The 17,005-nt window shown below is 44.2% G+C and overlaps 1 protein-coding gene across 2 annotated transcripts in view; it reads left to right on the top strand.

Moving 5' to 3' along the window:
• The window catches only part of SLC23A2 (solute carrier family 23 (ascorbic acid transporter), member 2), a 127,104-nt gene that overhangs the window by 30,296 nt on the left and 79,803 nt on the right, over positions 1-17,005 (top strand). For both annotated transcript variants that reach the window (XM_011975287.1, XM_011975277.1), the window contains exon 2: positions 11,037-11,296. In XM_011975287.1, coding sequence (XP_011830677.1) covers positions 11,189-11,296 — 108 coding nt within the window. In that variant the 5' untranslated portion in view covers positions 11,037-11,188. The remainder of the gene's footprint in view (positions 1-11,036; positions 11,297-17,005) is intronic.

Genomic DNA, 17,005 nt, shown 5'->3' with positions numbered 1-17,005 from the left:
CCCCGCCGTACTTCCTTGTAAAGAGCATCTGCCTATTCTGTGCTAAGAGCTGGGAATATAAAGATGAATTTTATTTTTTATTTTTTGTGGAGTCAGAGTCTCACTGTGTTGCTCAGGCTGGTCCCGAACTCTTGGCCTCAAGCACTCCTCCCAGCTAGGCCTCCCAAAGTGTTGGGTTTATAGGCATGAGTCACTGTGCTCAACCTTAAAGATGAATTTGACGTAGGGGGTTTCTGCTCTTTGGGAAGACTCTTAGTGATGAACTCTTTCAGCCATTGGAGGCTTTGTATGTTACCTGCTGACTCTGCTAGATACTGATGATGAAAGGACAGGTTTTTCTTAGGATTTGGTGATTCTTTCGAGAAACACAGAAAGTTTTGGTATTTAACTCCAGGAATAGCTCAGCCCTGAAAACTTCTGGACAGTGCCATCACATTTCTCCTTTAGGTGCCCTGCTAAGTCACAGTGAGAGGGGTGACTCTGTTTCCTCGACAGGGAGAAATGGTCAGATAAAATGAAGCTCAAAAGAATTCATTACAGGCTGAATAGCTGATGAAACAAGTACTGATTAAAAGCTGCTGTTATTCTGCATTTGTGCATGATTGTTGGTGGCTGGAGAGTTAGTGATTCAGTCCTTAGGGAATTGAAAGATTTGTTACACATCTAAATATTTTGTTTTACTTTTCTACTTCCTCGTAACAGAATTTTCCAGATTGGTGATTTTTTTTCTCTGTCAGGTGTACATTTATTTCCAGGTGCCTTTTTTTTTTTTTTAAAGACTGTAGTGATCTCCTTCCTCTAAGGTAGTGATTTTTAACTTTGGTTACAGGGAGCTTTCAAAAAATCTAGATGCCAAGTATAATTTGTAGAACCTTGGCTTTTCTCCACTCTCTTCTGAAACCCAGTTATTTTAGAACTTTAAACATGAGGACATTATTCCACACTGCTGTATCCTGAGCTCACAACAGAAAGGACTGAATTGATTTGCTTGCATTACATTGTAAAGGAGGTAGATGCCGTAAGGGGAACCAGCCTTTCCCCTGGGCTTGATTCTGAGGAGTAAGGAGGAACTGGTGCTAATGTGGACACCATGAGGCTCTTAGGGGAGAAATTTGGGCCCATCTTTGTTGTTAAGTTAGTTTAGAAAATATAGAGGACTAAAAAGAGGAAAATAAGTCATTTGTGTTTCTATCACTCAACATTTTGGTTAACATTTTGGTGTGTGTATACATGGCCACATACTTTACACATGCACAGTGGGTTAATGCTGTACATCGCGTCTGTTTCATTATATATATTGCCTTTAATTCTTTTCACTTACAAAAGGACTTTTTTCACTCAAAACTAGTATCTTCTACCATTCTTTTTATTTTTTTTATTTTTGTTGTGATAAGAACATTTAACACGAGATCTACCTTATTAACAACTTTTTTTTTTTTTGAGACAGAGTCTCGCCCTGTCACCCAGACTGGAGTGTAGTGGTGCGATCTTGGCTCACTGCAACCTCTGCCTCCTGGGTTCAAGTGTGTCTCCTCCCTCAGCCTCCTGAGTAGCTGGGATTACAGGCATACTCCACCATGCCTGGCTATTTTTTATATTTTTAGTAGAGATGGAGTTTTACCATGTTGGCCAGGCTGGTCTCGAACTCCTGACCTCAGGTGATCTGCCCATCTCGGCTTCCCAAAGTGCTAGGATTACAGGCATGAGCTTCCGCGCCCAGCCAACAACTTTTTAAGTGCACAATATGATATTTTTTTTATTTTCTGGCTAATTTAAATAATTTCATTTTTTAAGAGATGGAATCTTACTGTGTTACCCAGGCTGATCTTGAACTCTTGGCCTCCAGCAATCCTCCCACTCTTAGCCTCCCAAAGTACTAAGATTATAGGCGTGCGTGAGCCACCGTGCCTGACCAAAGTATTGTTAATTATAGGCACGGTGTGGTCCAGCAGATCTCTACAATTTGCTCATGTTGTGTAACTGAAACTTTTTGGTATTTTTTTTGAGACAGAGTCTTGCTCTGTCGCCCAGGCTGGAGTGTAGTGGTGCGATCTTGGCTTACTGCAGCCTCTACCTCCTGGGTTCAAGTGATTCTTGTGCCTCAGCCTCCTAAGTAGTTGGGCTTACAGGTGTGCACCACCATACTGAGCTAGTTTTTGTATTTTTGGTAGAGAAGGGTTTTCAGCATGTTGGTCAAGCTGGTCTTGAACTGTCGACCTCAGGTGATCTTCCTGCCTTGGCCTCCCAAAGTGCTGGGATTACAGGCGTGAGCCACCGTGCCCAGCAACCTAAAACTTTTAACCTGTTGAATGTCAGTTCTCCATTGACCCCTCCCCCAAGTCCCTGGCATCCACCATCCTACTCTGCTTCTGCATTTGACTATTTTAGACGCCTGACGTAAGTGGAATCATGCAGTATTTGTCCTTCTGTGACTGGCTTGTTTCACTTCATGGAAAGATGTTCACCCTGTGTTGTGTAAAAAGGCCAGTTAAAAAATAGCACATATATAACAGGGTGAACATCTTCCCATGTCAATAAATATTTCTGTGCTTTCTTAACAAGGTTAAAATGTAGACCTTAGGTCTTACTTTTTCTGGATTTTACTATTTGTTAGTAACCAATTGTCTTGGCATGTATATTGAAAAATCCATAGTTTGTTTTATGATTTGAAGTGCTGCCGTATCATATGTTCATCAGTTTTGGTTTTTTTGTTTTGATGACTGATAGTTACTTTGTTTTCATACTTGTTGAACTTCTGTTTATTACAGCTTTACATTAGGGCTCTTATCTCACTGACCACACTCCTCCTGTTTTTCAAATACTTGTGGCCATCCTTGCTTATTATTATTGCTATTATTTTGAGATTTTTGAGATGGGGTCTCACTCTGCCACCCAGGCTGTAGTGCAGAGGCATGATCTTGGCTCACTGCAAACTCTGCCTCCCAGGCTCAAGTGATCCACCTCAGCCTCCAAGTAGTGGAGACCACAGGTGCACGCCACCATACCTGGCTAATTTTTTTGTATTTTTGGTAGAGACAGGATTTTGCCAGGTTACCCAGGCTGGTCTCAAACTCCAGAGCTCAGATTATCCACCTGCCTCCACCTCCCAAAACTGTTGGGATTAGAGGCATGAGCCACCATGCCTGGCCCTTGCTTATTCTTCTAGAGGAATTTTTAGCAAGCTCCTCTGACCCGTTGGGGGGGGGTATTAATGGATTTTTATTAAATCTGTATAGATTATGTTAATTGGAAAATGAATATATATATATATTTTTTTTTTTTGAGACGGAGTCTCGCGCTGTGTCACCCAGGCTGGAGTGCAGTGGCGCGATCTTGGCTCAATGCAAGCTCCGCCTCCCAGGTTCATGCCATTCTCCTGCCTCAGCCTCCGAGTAGCTGGGACTACAGGCGCCCGCCACCACGCCCGGCTAGTTTTTTGTATTTTTAGTAGAGACGGGGTTTCACCATGTTAGCCAGGTTGGTCTCGATCTGCTGACCTCGTGATCCACCCGCCTCGGCCTCCCAAAGTGCTGGGATTACAGGCTTGAGCCACCGCGCCCGGACGGAAAATGAATATTCTTACAGTACCTTTCCTATCGAAGAGTATCCTCTGTTTCTTTGGTTATTCAAATCCTTTTTATGTCCCTCGGTAATTTTATCATTTTCTTCATAAAGGTCACACATATTTTTATTAAACTTATTCTTAAGTATTTAACGTTATTTTTGCCATGGTGAGGAGGATTCTTTTATCCTGTTGTTGTCCGGCATGGGCAAACCTTTCTATAACTGTCTTTGGTCTTAGGGGCCAGGTGATCTCAGTCACATGTTCTTCTTTGCTGTTGTTCACAATCCTTTAAACATGTAAAAACCATTTTTAGCAGGGACCTTAACAGAAACAGGCCAGGTGGTGGCTAGCCAGCTTCTGATACAGATGCTTGTCGCTGGCCTTTGGGAAATGTTTGATTCAATCACATTGAAAGAGGCTTGCTCATGGGTTTTGTAACTCGCTATTTAATTGTAGATTCTCTGAGATTTTTCGTATCTTTTGATATAGTTATAATTTGGACTTTTCTAATACTTCCCTCATCTGTCTTGGTTGGTGTCTGTCGATGGTGGTGACGTTGACACCCCCGATTTGTTCTGACGTCTGTTGTGTCACAGATAAGTTTGATGTAGTAAGATTTTTAAACAAAACCACTGTGACATTATAGCACATGCCTTAAAAAAATCATTTATCAATCCACAAACTTTGGAGAACCTTTAATATAGACGCCAAGTTCAGCACCAGGGGTGGAGGTAAGATGGTGAGGCTGTGATACTGTTCCTTTCTGTTTCCCACAGCTGTCTGGCTAGGCAGACAGACAGACATGATCTTGCTTTGTTACAATCATCTTTTTAAATTTTACCTTAATTTTTTTTTGTACAGATGGAGTCTTGCTCTCTTGCCCAGGTTGGTCTCAAAGTCCTGGCCTCAAGCAGTCCTTCTGCCTGGGTCTCCCAAAGTGTTGAGATTACAGATGTGAGCCATCACACTCGGCCCTCCACATGGTCCTCCGACACCATGATGAGGTGGTGATCGGAGGAGGGATTGATGGGAGTCACCCCAGTGAGAAGGGGTGAGATGAAGGGGGCTTATTTTGGAGGGATGGCATGAGCAGGGTCCTGAGAGATAGGAGAGGTCTGTGAGTAATCACAGTAGGGTCCATGAGGGACTGAGAAAGGGGACCTGGATAGGCCCCATAGTCACCTCTTGTGAAGGAATTTGGGTGTCACTCTAAATTAGGAAGCCATCAAAGAGCATGATAATTTTCTGTTGAAGCATCATGCTGCTTACCATTTGGACAAGTGTTTAGAACTGTCAAGATGGAATGAGGGGCCGAGTGTGGTGGCTCACACCTGTAATCCCAGCACTTTGAGAGGCCAAGGTGGGCGGATCACCTGAGGTCAGAAGTTCGAGACCAGCCTGACTGGCCAACATCTACTAAAAATACAAAATTAGCCAGGCATGGTAGCGCATGCCTGTAATCCTAGCTACTTGGGAGGCTGAGGCAGGAGAATTGCTTGAACCCGGGAGGCGGAGGTTGCAGTGAGCCGAGATCACGGCATTGCACTTGAGACTGGGGAACAAGAGCGAAACTCCGTCTTAAAAAAAAAAAAAAAAAAAAGATGGAATGAGGGCCAGGTGCAGTGGCTCATGCCTGTAATCCCTCCACTTTGGGAGGCTGAGGTAGGAGATTGCTTGAGCTCAGATGCTCAAGACCACCCTAGGCAACATTGTGAAACCTCATCTCTACAAAAACTAGCCAGGTGTGGTGGCACATGCCTGTAGTCCTAGCTACTCAGGAGGCTGAGATGAGAGGATCACCTGAGCCTGGGAAATCACAGCTGCAGTGAACTGTGATTGCGTCACTGCACTCCAGCTTGGGCAACAGAGTGAGATCCTATCTCAAAAAATTTTTTTTTAAATTAAATTTATTCTTAAGTATTTAATGTTATTTTTGCCATGGTGAGTAGGATTCCTTTATCCTATTGTTGTCAGGCATGGGCAAACCTTTCTATAAATGTCTTTTGTCTTAGGGGCCAGGTGATCCCAGTCACATGTTCTTCTTTGCTGCTGTTCACAACAGCAATGAAAACACAAGTTAAGTGGCTGTTGTGATGTTGATGAGAGACCATGGTGATGTGTGCTAGGGAGCAGCCGTGCAGGTGAATAGAAGTACATGTGTTAGAGAGTTCCTAGTCCGAGGAGGGTGGGTATCAGCCCTGGAAAAGGAGCTTGAAGGTGATTCCTGCCCCTCAGTGCCCCCTCAGAAATCACAAGGAGGGTAAAATCACCAGCAAGTCTCACAGAGGCAGTGTGTTTAGGCCAGCTGGCCTGGGCTGTGTTTGTCCAGGGAGAACAGCTGTAAGCTGAGCATTTAAAGGACAGTTTTATGTCTTGCTTGTATAAACAGTGTAATGGCAGGTTCAAATTACTGATTCAAGTTTGAATCCTGTTCTACTGCTTATAGCAGTGTATCCTTTGGCACGTTATTTTACTTCTCTGAAGCTCAATTTCTACTTTTGCAGAGTTTGTGCGCAAACCAAGTAATATTATGCTTACTGGCCAGAAATAACTGTCATTTATTTAATAAGAGGTCAGAGACGTGCCTGGCACACACGGACACTTAGCAACGGGAAAACTGCAGTTATTACTGCCATTGTCGCCATCATGATCTTCCATCGCTCCACTCCTCCTTCCCCACTGTCGTGTATTAAGGCCAAGACAGTGAGTGGATTTGCTCATTCTCTTTCTCTCTTTGGCAAGGGGTAGGAAAAGGGGCAATGAGGGACCATGGGTTGGCACAGTTTCCCCAGTGTCAGATTCCTGGGGAGATTTTGCTTCTTGTTTTAATACAGATGTTAAACTCCACTCTTCCCTCACCTCTCCCCTTTTATCTGTTGCATTTTGCCGCTGGACCTTGGCATTTATGCACACCATGCTCATCCTGTGTGAATAAACCCTCTGATCTCAGGTTGTCACATACTTTCTGACCTTGAGAGTGTCTGCATCATCCTTGTGCACTGGGGTGTGGAATACTCTGTCCTTTTGGGCTTTTTATGGCAGTGTCCAAGGACACTGTTCAGCATTCACCCCTTCTTCCTTCTTCCTCCATGTACTGCTCCTGATGAAAGGTGCTCCCCTCTTCCTGAACCCTGCAGTCCTCTTCCCTGACGCCTTTCTCAGAACATCACTGCTCTGTGCTTTCTGAGCCTCATCCTCTCCTGTGCTCTTTCAGGTCTAAGGCTTCAGGATACTCCAGGCACTACTCTGGAAGAGGTGGGTGAAGAGCACTGCTGGTTCCTCTACTGTAGCTTGTGAGGTTCAATTAAGTGCATGGTGGAGTAAATGGAGCACAGAGTTACTTGCTGGAAGGTATTCTTCCCGGGACGGAACTGTCTCTGTTTGTTCCTAGTGCTGGGGATGGTGGTGAGGGGTTTGCTGCTGCAATGGATGTTCATGTCTGGAACACCAAGATGAACTTAACCTAGGAGAGTAAATTTATTCTACTTTAAATAATCACATCAGTTTCGTTAGCCAGGCATGGTGGCTTGCACCTGTAGTCCCAGCTATGTGGGAGGCTGAGGCAGGATGATCGCTTGAGGCCAGGATTTTGAGACCAACCTGGGCAACGTAATGAGACCCCATCTCTTTAAGAAAAAAAGTCCCATCATTTTCCCTAAAGTTGGTATAGATAAGGGTGATTTGAAATCTCTGCTGACTTGCTAGATGTGGGACAAAGAGCTAATTGGTCCCTTGAAATATGACTGTATGGCATGTGGCCGTGTAAAAATCTACCAGTATTTCACTATCCTCTTTTGTCTTCTGAAAAAATAAACTTCTGGTGGTCTCAAGGTAGAAGTCCACTGTGGCTCCTTCAGGCAGATTTTATTTTTAGGTGTGTTTATTTTCACTCTGGGTTTTTTGCAGATTTGGGGAAGATGATGGGTGGCAGTGGCTAAATCACGGTGTAAAAGGCTGATGGATTTGGCTACACAAACATGATGACAACTCTGGCAGCTCAAAAGGTCATCCCCCAAATTCAGAAACAAAAAGTGGGGATAAAATGTTTGCATCAAATACAACAAAGATTTAAAGGATTACTATCCTTAAAATAAAGATCTGTAAACGTTTTAGAAAATAGGCAAAAGACATAAGGGGATAAACCACAAAAGAGGCTCTGTGGTTGCCAGCAGACATGAAAAACTCATGAATCAATGCATAGCAACATATCTGAAAAATTACCCACTTGCACAGATTTTATATACGTATATATTTATATATAAAAATACATATATATAAATATGTCTATATATGTTTATATATTTATATATAAATATATGTCTATATATGTTTATATATATTTATTTATATATAAATATATATATATTTTTGAGACGGAGTCTCGCTCTGTCACCCAGGCTGGAGTGCAGTGGCTCACTGCACTCTTGGCTCACTGCAAGCTCCGCCTCCTGGGTTCACACCATTCTCCTGCGTCAGCCTCCCCAGTAGCTGGGACTACAGGTGCCCGCTACCATGCCCGGCTAATTTTTTTGTTTTTAGTAGAGATGGGGTTTCACCATGTTAGACAGGATGGTCTCAATCTCCTGACCTCGTGATCTGCCCGCCTCAGCCTCCCAAAGTGCTGGGATTACAGTCATGAGCCACCACGCCTGGCCTGCACAGATTTTATGTATTAAGGACTATCAAACTTTGTAGTGTCGTAGTGATCCGTGCAGTAGACTTTCATATCCTTATTAAACAGCAGAGTTGTGATGGATGAGTTAGGACCTGTATGTGGTGGGGGCTGTGGCAGAGTGGTGGGACCCCTGAGGTGGTCCGGATGTGGCATTTTAGGCTTTTCATTCATTTCTGGATGCTGTAAACATCACTTTTTCCTCCAGTTTTTACTGTTAATGATAAGAAGTCTGATGTTAATACTATCTTTCCTTTGTCTGTAAGCTGCTTGTATTTGTATGTTTTTGGTTTTTTTATGACAAGAAGTTTCAAGATTTTTTTTTTTTTTTTAAATGGAGTCTCGCCGTGTTTTCTAGGCTGGAGTGTAATGGTGTAATCTCGGCTCACTGCAACCTCTACCTCCCAGGTTCAAGCGATACTCCTGCCTCATTTTGCTGAGTAGCTGGGCTTACAGGCACCCGCCACCATGCCTGGCCAATTTTTATATTTTTAGTAGAGGCAGGGTTTCACCATGCTGGCTAGGCTGGTCTTGAACTTCCGACCTCAGGTGATCCGCCCACCTTGACCTCCCAAAGTGCTGGAATTACAGGCGCGAGCCACCACACCTGGCCAGAAAATTCTTTTTATAATGACCAAGCTGGAGTAAGTCCCACAGACGTGCTTCTGTGTGGGCTTCGCTATATGCATGTTCCTGCTCCTCTAACTGCCAAGTGTATCCCTTGGAGGACCTGATCTCGTCCTTAGAATCAACATGGCACATCTGGGATGCCATCCTCGGGAGAAGGGAAGTGTCTTTAAACGAAGATTTCACAATCTCAGCCCTCCTGGAATCTTGGTGTGGGATCTGTCCTGTGCATTGTAGGATGTTCAGCAGCACCCCTGGCTTCTACGTACTAGATGTTAATAGCTCTCCCCCAGTTATGATGGCCGAAGACATCCCCAGACATTGCCAGATGGCCCCTGCAGGGCAAAATTACTCTGGATTGAGAACCACTGCTTTAAATGAATATGGATAGCATGTGAATGAAAATGCAAAATGTGCATGAATATGCAAAGAGAACGACCACCCTGGAAGAATTTGATGTGTGTTCCTAGCTCTCTATATTTCACTTATGGAACTTCATGTTCTGGCAGTGGTTTCTTTTGTTTTCCTTTTTGGCCTTCTGATTGCTGAACTCTAAAATTTGTGTAATTCTTTCTCTTTTATTTCTTTACATTTCATTTTTCCCCTGGCTCATCCAAAGTATTTTTTGAACGAAGTATCCTATGAAGAGTTCCTTGAACAGCAAGTTCCGTACTTGTATTTCCAAACTACTTGCAGGCCTGTCCTCACGTTTGCAGGACAGCTTGGTTGAATTCTTTATTCCTGGTGGGAGGATAATTGGTGGTAAGATCTGATGCCACCCTAATTGGAGTACCAGAGGATACGCTCTGCCCTTCCCACCCCTACCTGTTTGCATTATTTTTTTCTTTATAAAAATTCAGGTATAGGCCGGGCGCGGTGGTTCAAGCCTGTAATCCCAACACTTTGGGAGGCCGAGACGGGCGGGTCACGAGGTCAGGAGATCGAGACCATCCTGGTTAACACGGTGAAACCCCGTCTCTACTAAAAAAATACAAAAAACTAGCCGGGCGAGGTGGCGGGCGCCTGTAGTCCCAGCTACTCGGGAGGCTGAGGCAGGAGAATGGCGTGAACCTGGGAGGCGGAGCTTGCAGTGAGCTGAGATCGTGCCACTGCACTCCAGCTTGGGCAACAGAGCGAGACTCCGTCTCCAAAAAAAAAAAAAAAAAAAAAAAACTTCAGGTATAGCTAGGCATGTTTCCTTGTATGTATGCCATTCCTTGGAGGGATCCTCTGTGCCCTCTCCTTTTTTTTTTCCTTTTGAGACTGATTCTCACTCACTGTGTTGCCCAGGCTAGAGTGCAGTGGCGCGATCTCAGCTCACTGCAACTTCCACCTCCCAGGTTCAAGTGATTCTTCTGCCTCAGCCTCTCGTAGCTGGGATTACAGGCATGCACCACCACTCCTGGCTAATTTTTTTTTTTTTTTTTTTTTTTTTTTAGTAGAGACGGGATTTCACTATGTTGTCCAGGCTGGTCTCAAACTCCTGACCTCAAGTGATCCACCTACCTCCCAAAATTTTAGCCTCTCAAAGTGCTGGGAGTACAGGCGTGAGCCACTGCACCTGGCAACCTCTTCTTTTTACTGCTTTTGAGTATCTTACCCTGCTTTTAATTGGGCACATGTAGGGAATTTAGAATTATTTTAATGCCCGTCTAATCATGGTTAATTGGCTGTATCTGCATTGTCCAGTATCGTAGCCACAGACTACAAGTAGCTATCTGAAATTTCAATTAAAATTAGATACAATTAAAATTCACTTACTCATTTGCACTAAGTGCATTTCAGGTTCTCAGTAGCCACATGACTGTTGGACAGGACAGATATATAACATCTCCCTCAGTGCAGAAAGTTCTATTAGGTAATGCTGGGTTATGAGATATAAACCATATGCATATCAAAGAAGTACCTTAGCTATTTTTTTCTCCGTAGTATTGTGATATTTTTGATAATTTGGTTTAGTGGTCCCCGTCTCTAGTGGGCAATTCAGAATCAGTGGGTGACTATAAATGAAGAATGAGTGGGTACCTGAAAACCGTATTTAGGTAAAGTATTTTTTGGCTACTTGGGGATAATGTGTAGTATGACTTTTTTTCTGTGCAAGAAACTCAGTGACGGCATGGTCTGTGTTGTTTTCATGCTTTGGGGTGATTTGGCTGTGCTCTTCTTTTCTAGGTGCTGAGAGATGCCGTTTGCGGGCCTCATCTCTGCCTGAGAATCGGGGGCTCCAGGCACTAGAAGACCCGGCTGATCCTGGGCTTCTTGCTTAAATAAGGCTTCAGTTCCAGCTGCTCTCCAACGGCTCTGCAAACTACTCACTTCTCTTAATGATGGGTATTGGTAAGAATACCACATCCAAATCAATGGAGGCTGGAAGTTCAACGGAAGGCAAATACGAAGATGAGGCAAAGCACCCTGCTTTCTTCACTCTTCCGGTAATCATATTCTCTGTCTTTCTTAAATCTCTTGAAAGTAGTTTCCGTATGGAATCGACATAGGATTGGCTTTAATGCTTATGTTTTCAGTGAAGGTTAAGGCATTTGCAAACCAAATACTTTATATGTGAGATAGTCTTTGGGCTAACTCTTGGGTTTTAGCTGTGCTCTCAGCCTGGAGTCATCTGCTGGGATTAACTCCAGGAAGGAAGCATGCATTGCTGTTAACATTTTAAATCTAGGCCATTGCTACCTGTGTCCTGGAGGATGTTGAAGGCTTAATTTTATCTTCAAAAATGTACTCTTAGGAAATAATGTGCAACCCAACATCACACTCATATTGCAAGCTAGGAGGATGAATGACTTACTGCTTGGAACCCCACTGCCCATATGTATTAGAGTAGCAGTGTCCAGCATGGAGATGGTTTTATCCGAATAAGTGATAGCAGTCAGATAAGGCGGACTATACACATTCATTTATATTCAGTAAGAACATTTTTTCCCAGATATAGGATGATGATTTGTATAAAGTTAACTATAATGTGTTGTTTTAAAAACAGAAAAATGCTCTTTAGAGTGATCTTGCCTCAAGATGTTTTCCTCTTAATATTGGAGATGTGGTTAATGGCAAGAATAGTATTCTAGGATTTTTTTCTTTTTTTTTTGTTTTCTCTTTTTTTGAGGCAAGGTCTCGCTCTGTTGCCCAGGCTGGAGTGCAGTGGCGCCCTTAAAGCTCACTGCAGCCTTGACTTCCCAGGCTTAAACTATCTTCCCATCTCAGTCTCCCAAGTAGCTGGGACTATAGGTGTGTGCAGCCTGTAATTTTTTATACAGCCTGTAATTTTTTTAACAGCTGGCTAATTTTTTATACTTTTGTGGAGATGGGGTCTCGCTGTGTTGTGTAGGCTGGTCTTGAACTTCTGGGCTCAAGCGATCCTCTTGCCTCAGCCTCCTAAAGCACTGGGATTATAAGCATGAGCCACCATGCCTGGTTTCAAGATTAGTTATTGTTATCAATGTTGTGTCTGAAACTATTGGCATGCCCCATGGCCTAATGATAAAAGGAATCAACAGTAAGACATTTGAGGGAAGATGGATCTACAGAGGTGTCAGGATTATTTTTTAAGACTGGATCTCACTGTGTTGCCCAGGTTGGAGTGCAGTGACACAATTAAGGCTCAGGCCTCCTGGGCTCAGGCAGTCCTCCCACCACAGCCTCCCAAGTAGCTGGGACCACAGATGCTTGCCACCATGCTCAGCTAATATTTTTTATTACTTCTGTAGAGACAGGGTTGTTGCCCAGACTGGTCTTGAACTTAAGAGCTTGAGCTCAAGCAATCCTCCTGCCTTGGAGATTGAGTCTCACTCTTGCCTACACTGGAGGGCAGTGGTGCAATCATAATGCAGCTTTGAATTCCAGGGCTCAAGCCATCTGACTCAGACTGTCGAGTAGCTGGGATTATGGATGCACGCTACCAACCCTGGCTTGAACATGGTATCTTTTTTTTTTTTTTTTTTTGGGAGACAAAGTCTTGCTCTGTCATCCAGGCTGGAGTGCAGTGGCGCCATCTCAGTTCACTGCAGCCTCCACCTCCGGGGTTCAAGTGATTCTCCTGCCTCAGCCTCCCAAGTGGGACTACAGGCTGGGACTCCCAACTGGGACTACAGGCACGTGCCACCACGCCTGGCTAATGTTTGTATTTTTAGTAGAGATGGGGTTTTGCCATGTTGGCCAGGCTGGTCTCAAACTCCTGATCTCAGATGATCCACCTGCCTCGGCCTCCCAAAGTGCTAGGATTATAGGCGTGAGCCACCATGCCTGGCCGAACATGGCATCTTTAAGTACATTGATTGACTACTTTCATCCACACTGTGTTTATTTGTTTATTTCTTTTAATTGTATTCTCAGAGAGGTGTTTAATTTTACAACTGGCATTACTATTTTCTTTTTTCCTATAATGAAAAATTTTGAAACTGGATTTTCTTCGCTGTTGAAGGCTTAGGGTTGACACAGGTTTTCTAGGGGAAGAGGCATCAGTCAGTTGTTCAAGATTAAATTACATCTACTTGAAGAGTGAATGGGAAGGTCTCATGCATAGGGGTTGCCTCGTCTCTTTTGTGGCTTTATTTTGTCTTACAGCCCAGGAAATGATTCACTCTCACTTCCCTTCACTTTGGGGACAAGAACTTGAGCATCTCTCAACCACCTGCCTTGTCATTATTCCAGAATTTAAGATTTACTTATTCTAGGTTAAGCTTGTAGTATTTTATCGTTGGCAGTTGAATTCGTCATTGTATGTGGTCAGCTTCCTCCTTCCTTGTTGTTTCTTGTGTTCTTTTTCTTCCCTTTTAGTTTGCTTTTCATTTAAGATACACCGATAGTCTGGTCACCATCTTAGTCTTTGTACATCTGGAAATAATTGTAGTTTGCCCTCCACTATTATATGGACTTCTGTGAATGATACACACCAACCTTCCAGCCTGTCCTCATTTCTTTTTAGCTGCTTTCACTAATGATTTAGGTATCCTCTTCCAGCACTGCCTTCTGGATGAATCCTTCAGTATTTTCCAGTTTACTTATTTTTTTGTATACAGTCATGTATTTGTGTTGAATTTTTATTGCAATATTATACTTCTAAAATTTTTATTCAGTTAACTTCTGCCTATTTTTGGCCCTTAATTTCTTGTACGTATGCGTTTCTTTTAAATGTGACTTCCTTTAAATCATTGGGAACCCTCATATACTTATGAAGTCCCTCTCTAGTTCTCTTTCCATCTGGAATCTTCTGGGAATTTCATCTCTTTCTCTGTGCTCCTGTGGGGTTTGTGTCTTCTCATTATGGATCCAGTCCAGAGGCAGACCCTAGGGTGGAGCCCTCATTGTCTTCCCCAGGGTTGCCAACCATGGCATGGAAGAGTGGGGGAAGCCTGCCTGTCCTGGTTCAGCCCCCACCTTGTTCCCCTGCTGGAGCCGAGGCTGCCTGGCTTAGGGCTTCCAGGCTCAGCCCAGCAGGTCCCACTGTCAGCCCCATTTTTTTCCATAAGTGTTTTTTTCTCTTTTTCTTTCTTTTTCTTTTTCTTTTCACACAGGGTCTCATTCTGTTGCCCAGGCTGGAGTGCAGTGGAGCGATCACAGCTCACTGCAGTCTTGACCTCCTTGGCTCAGGTGATCCTCCCACCTCAGCCTCCTGAGTAGTTAGGACTGCAGGTGTGTGCTACCGGGCCTGGCTAATTTTTTTTTTTTTTTGGTAGAGATAGCATTTCTGCATGTTGCCAGACTAGTCTGGAACTCCTGAGGTCAAGTGACGCACCTGCCTCAGCCTCCCAAAGTGTTGGGATTACAGGCGTGAGCCACCGTGCCTAGCCCATACATGTTTCTTGTGTATGGAAATGTTTTTCTTTTTAAGCTTGCCTATTTTGAGGTTTTTCCCTCTATCCCTGTACATTTTTTAGGGCAGAGTTGGGAAGGAATACTGCTCAAAGCATTAATTTCCAGATCCAACCTAAGTAGGAGTCCTTGTGAGAACATGGGAGCTGGGAATGTGGACGTAAGCCATGGTTGGGTGTAAATATGATGTTAATTATAAAGTTGATTTAACAGTAGAGCCATTTAATTAAGGATGTTATGGAATTTTTATCCCAGTCTAGGGCTATAAAAGGAAGCCTTAAAAGGGGGAAGAAAATAGTTTTAAAGTTATGCTAAATTGAACTACAAAGAGTAGCAACAGAGTTGGAATCATGGGATGGAGCTGCTGGGAGGAGAGAGATGCCAAGGATAGAGGTGGCAGAGTCCAAACTTGAGCTCCCAGGATGATTTGGCTTCAGGGATGCCAAGGTGGGCCTTAGTCTGAATTCCTGAAGCTCAAGATGAAGTCGATTACATAAAAGAAGGAAAACACGGAAACAAAACTTCATCAAAGAATGTTCACAAAGGAATAGTTCGTGGGATGGAGTTTTGGGTTGTGGATAGTTTTGTTAGAAAATATGTTACAGGCTGGGTGTGGATGCTCAGGCCTGTAGCCTCAGCACTCTAGGAGGCCAAGGTGTGAGGATCACTTGTGGCCAGGAGTTCCAGACCAGCTGTGGCAACATAGCGAGACCCTCATTCATACAAAAAATTTAAAGATTAGCTGGACGCGGTGGTGCGTGCCTATAGTCCTACCTACTCGGAAGACTGAGGTGGGAGGATTGCCTGAGCCCAGAGGTTCGAGGCTGCAGTGAGTCAGCAGTTGTATCATTGCATGCCATCCTTGGTGACAGAGCAAGACTCTGTCCCCAAAACATATCTAAAATAAGAACAGGAACATAGTACTGCCCGTATTGAATCACTAGTGAAATTGCTACCGTAGGTCAGCTTTTAAAGTAGAAGAGCATTTTGAATGATTTGCCCATTGACAGGAGAAAGGTGAGGGGCTCAGTTACAGTGGGTGGCTTCCCACTGCCTGATGGATGGGATTAGTGTGGGGGCAGCTGGTTGGAGGCAGGGGCAGTGGAGTAGGACAGGAAGAATTGATGGGTCTAGGAGATACCAAAGGCGTGGGAATAGTAAGAACAGAGGTGAGGCTGATAGAAGAGATGATAGGAGGTTTTGAGGGCCAAAGATGGAGATGTTTCGGATTCCCATCAAGATTTTATACATAAGAACCCGATTGGGTGTATGGTGGCTTTGGAGAAAATATGAAGTCTAGGGAAAACTCTTAAGTTTGGAGGTTGGGGAAGATGGAAGATGATGGGTTTTACTTGAGAAGTTGTGGATTTGAACTGTGGTGCTCCTAGAGCCTGCAGGCACTGGGGGTGTGGGACTTGGTGCACACAGAGATCAGGAGAGCTGTAAAGACTCACTGTGATGGCTCATGTGGGTGGTGACTGATCCGTGTGAGAGGGTGCTGCTGCCGGGCAAAGCTGGCAGAGGAAGATAGGGTTGAGGGTCTCATTGTTGGAGATACCCACAGATGAGTGACTGGGAGGATCATGCCAGGACATTGCTGCCTGCTAGTGCCTTGTTTCATCCTGGCCTTTGCAAATGTAAATATTGAAGAATAGCCAGCATGACAGCTTTGGGTTTTATCTTTTTGTCTGGATCTGTGCTCTCCAACATCATGGCTGCTAGTCACACGTGACTGTTTACATTTAAATTAAATACTGTTAAATGAAACCTGAAATTCACTTTGTTGGTTACACTCATCAAGCACTCCATAGCCACACGTGGCTAGTGGTTAGCCCATCTCTGCTTGCTGGTTAGGGCATTGCGAGGCTGAAACGTTGGCTCTTTTGCCTTAGAATCCAAAGCTGGGCTTTAGGCTGTCAGCTGTTAAGGCATCTAGAGAAAGGTGTGCTGGAGTGCAGCGAGGTTGAGCACCAGTAACCAAATCTGGCGGTTCCTGAGAACCAGGCTTGTAGGGTGTCTCCTGGAAAGGGAGGCGGGGGGTGTGTGGCTGATAAGGATCTCATCTTTAGAGATTCTCTTAGGCATCCTGTGTTGGATGAGTGGAGTGCTTCCCATATCTTTTTTTTTTTTTTGAGACAGAGTCTCGCTCTGTCGCCCAGGCTGAAGTGCAGTGGCGCAATCTTGGCTCACTCCAAGTTCTGCCTCCCAGGTTCATGCCATTCTCCTGCTTCAGCTTCCCGAGTAGCTGGGACTACAGGCGCCCGCCACCACGCCCGGCTAATTTTTTTGTATTTTTAGTAGAGATGGGGTTTCACCGTGTT

The sequence above is a fragment of the Mandrillus leucophaeus genome, unplaced genomic scaffold (genome assembly GCF_000951045.1).
Source record: "Mandrillus leucophaeus isolate KB7577 unplaced genomic scaffold, Mleu.le_1.0 Scaffold101, whole genome shotgun sequence".
NCBI classification, from domain to species: Eukaryota; Metazoa; Chordata; class Mammalia; order Primates; family Cercopithecidae; genus Mandrillus; species Mandrillus leucophaeus.
The sequence above is the reverse complement of the archived record's forward strand: the minus strand, read 5'-3'. Positions and strand labels throughout refer to the sequence as shown.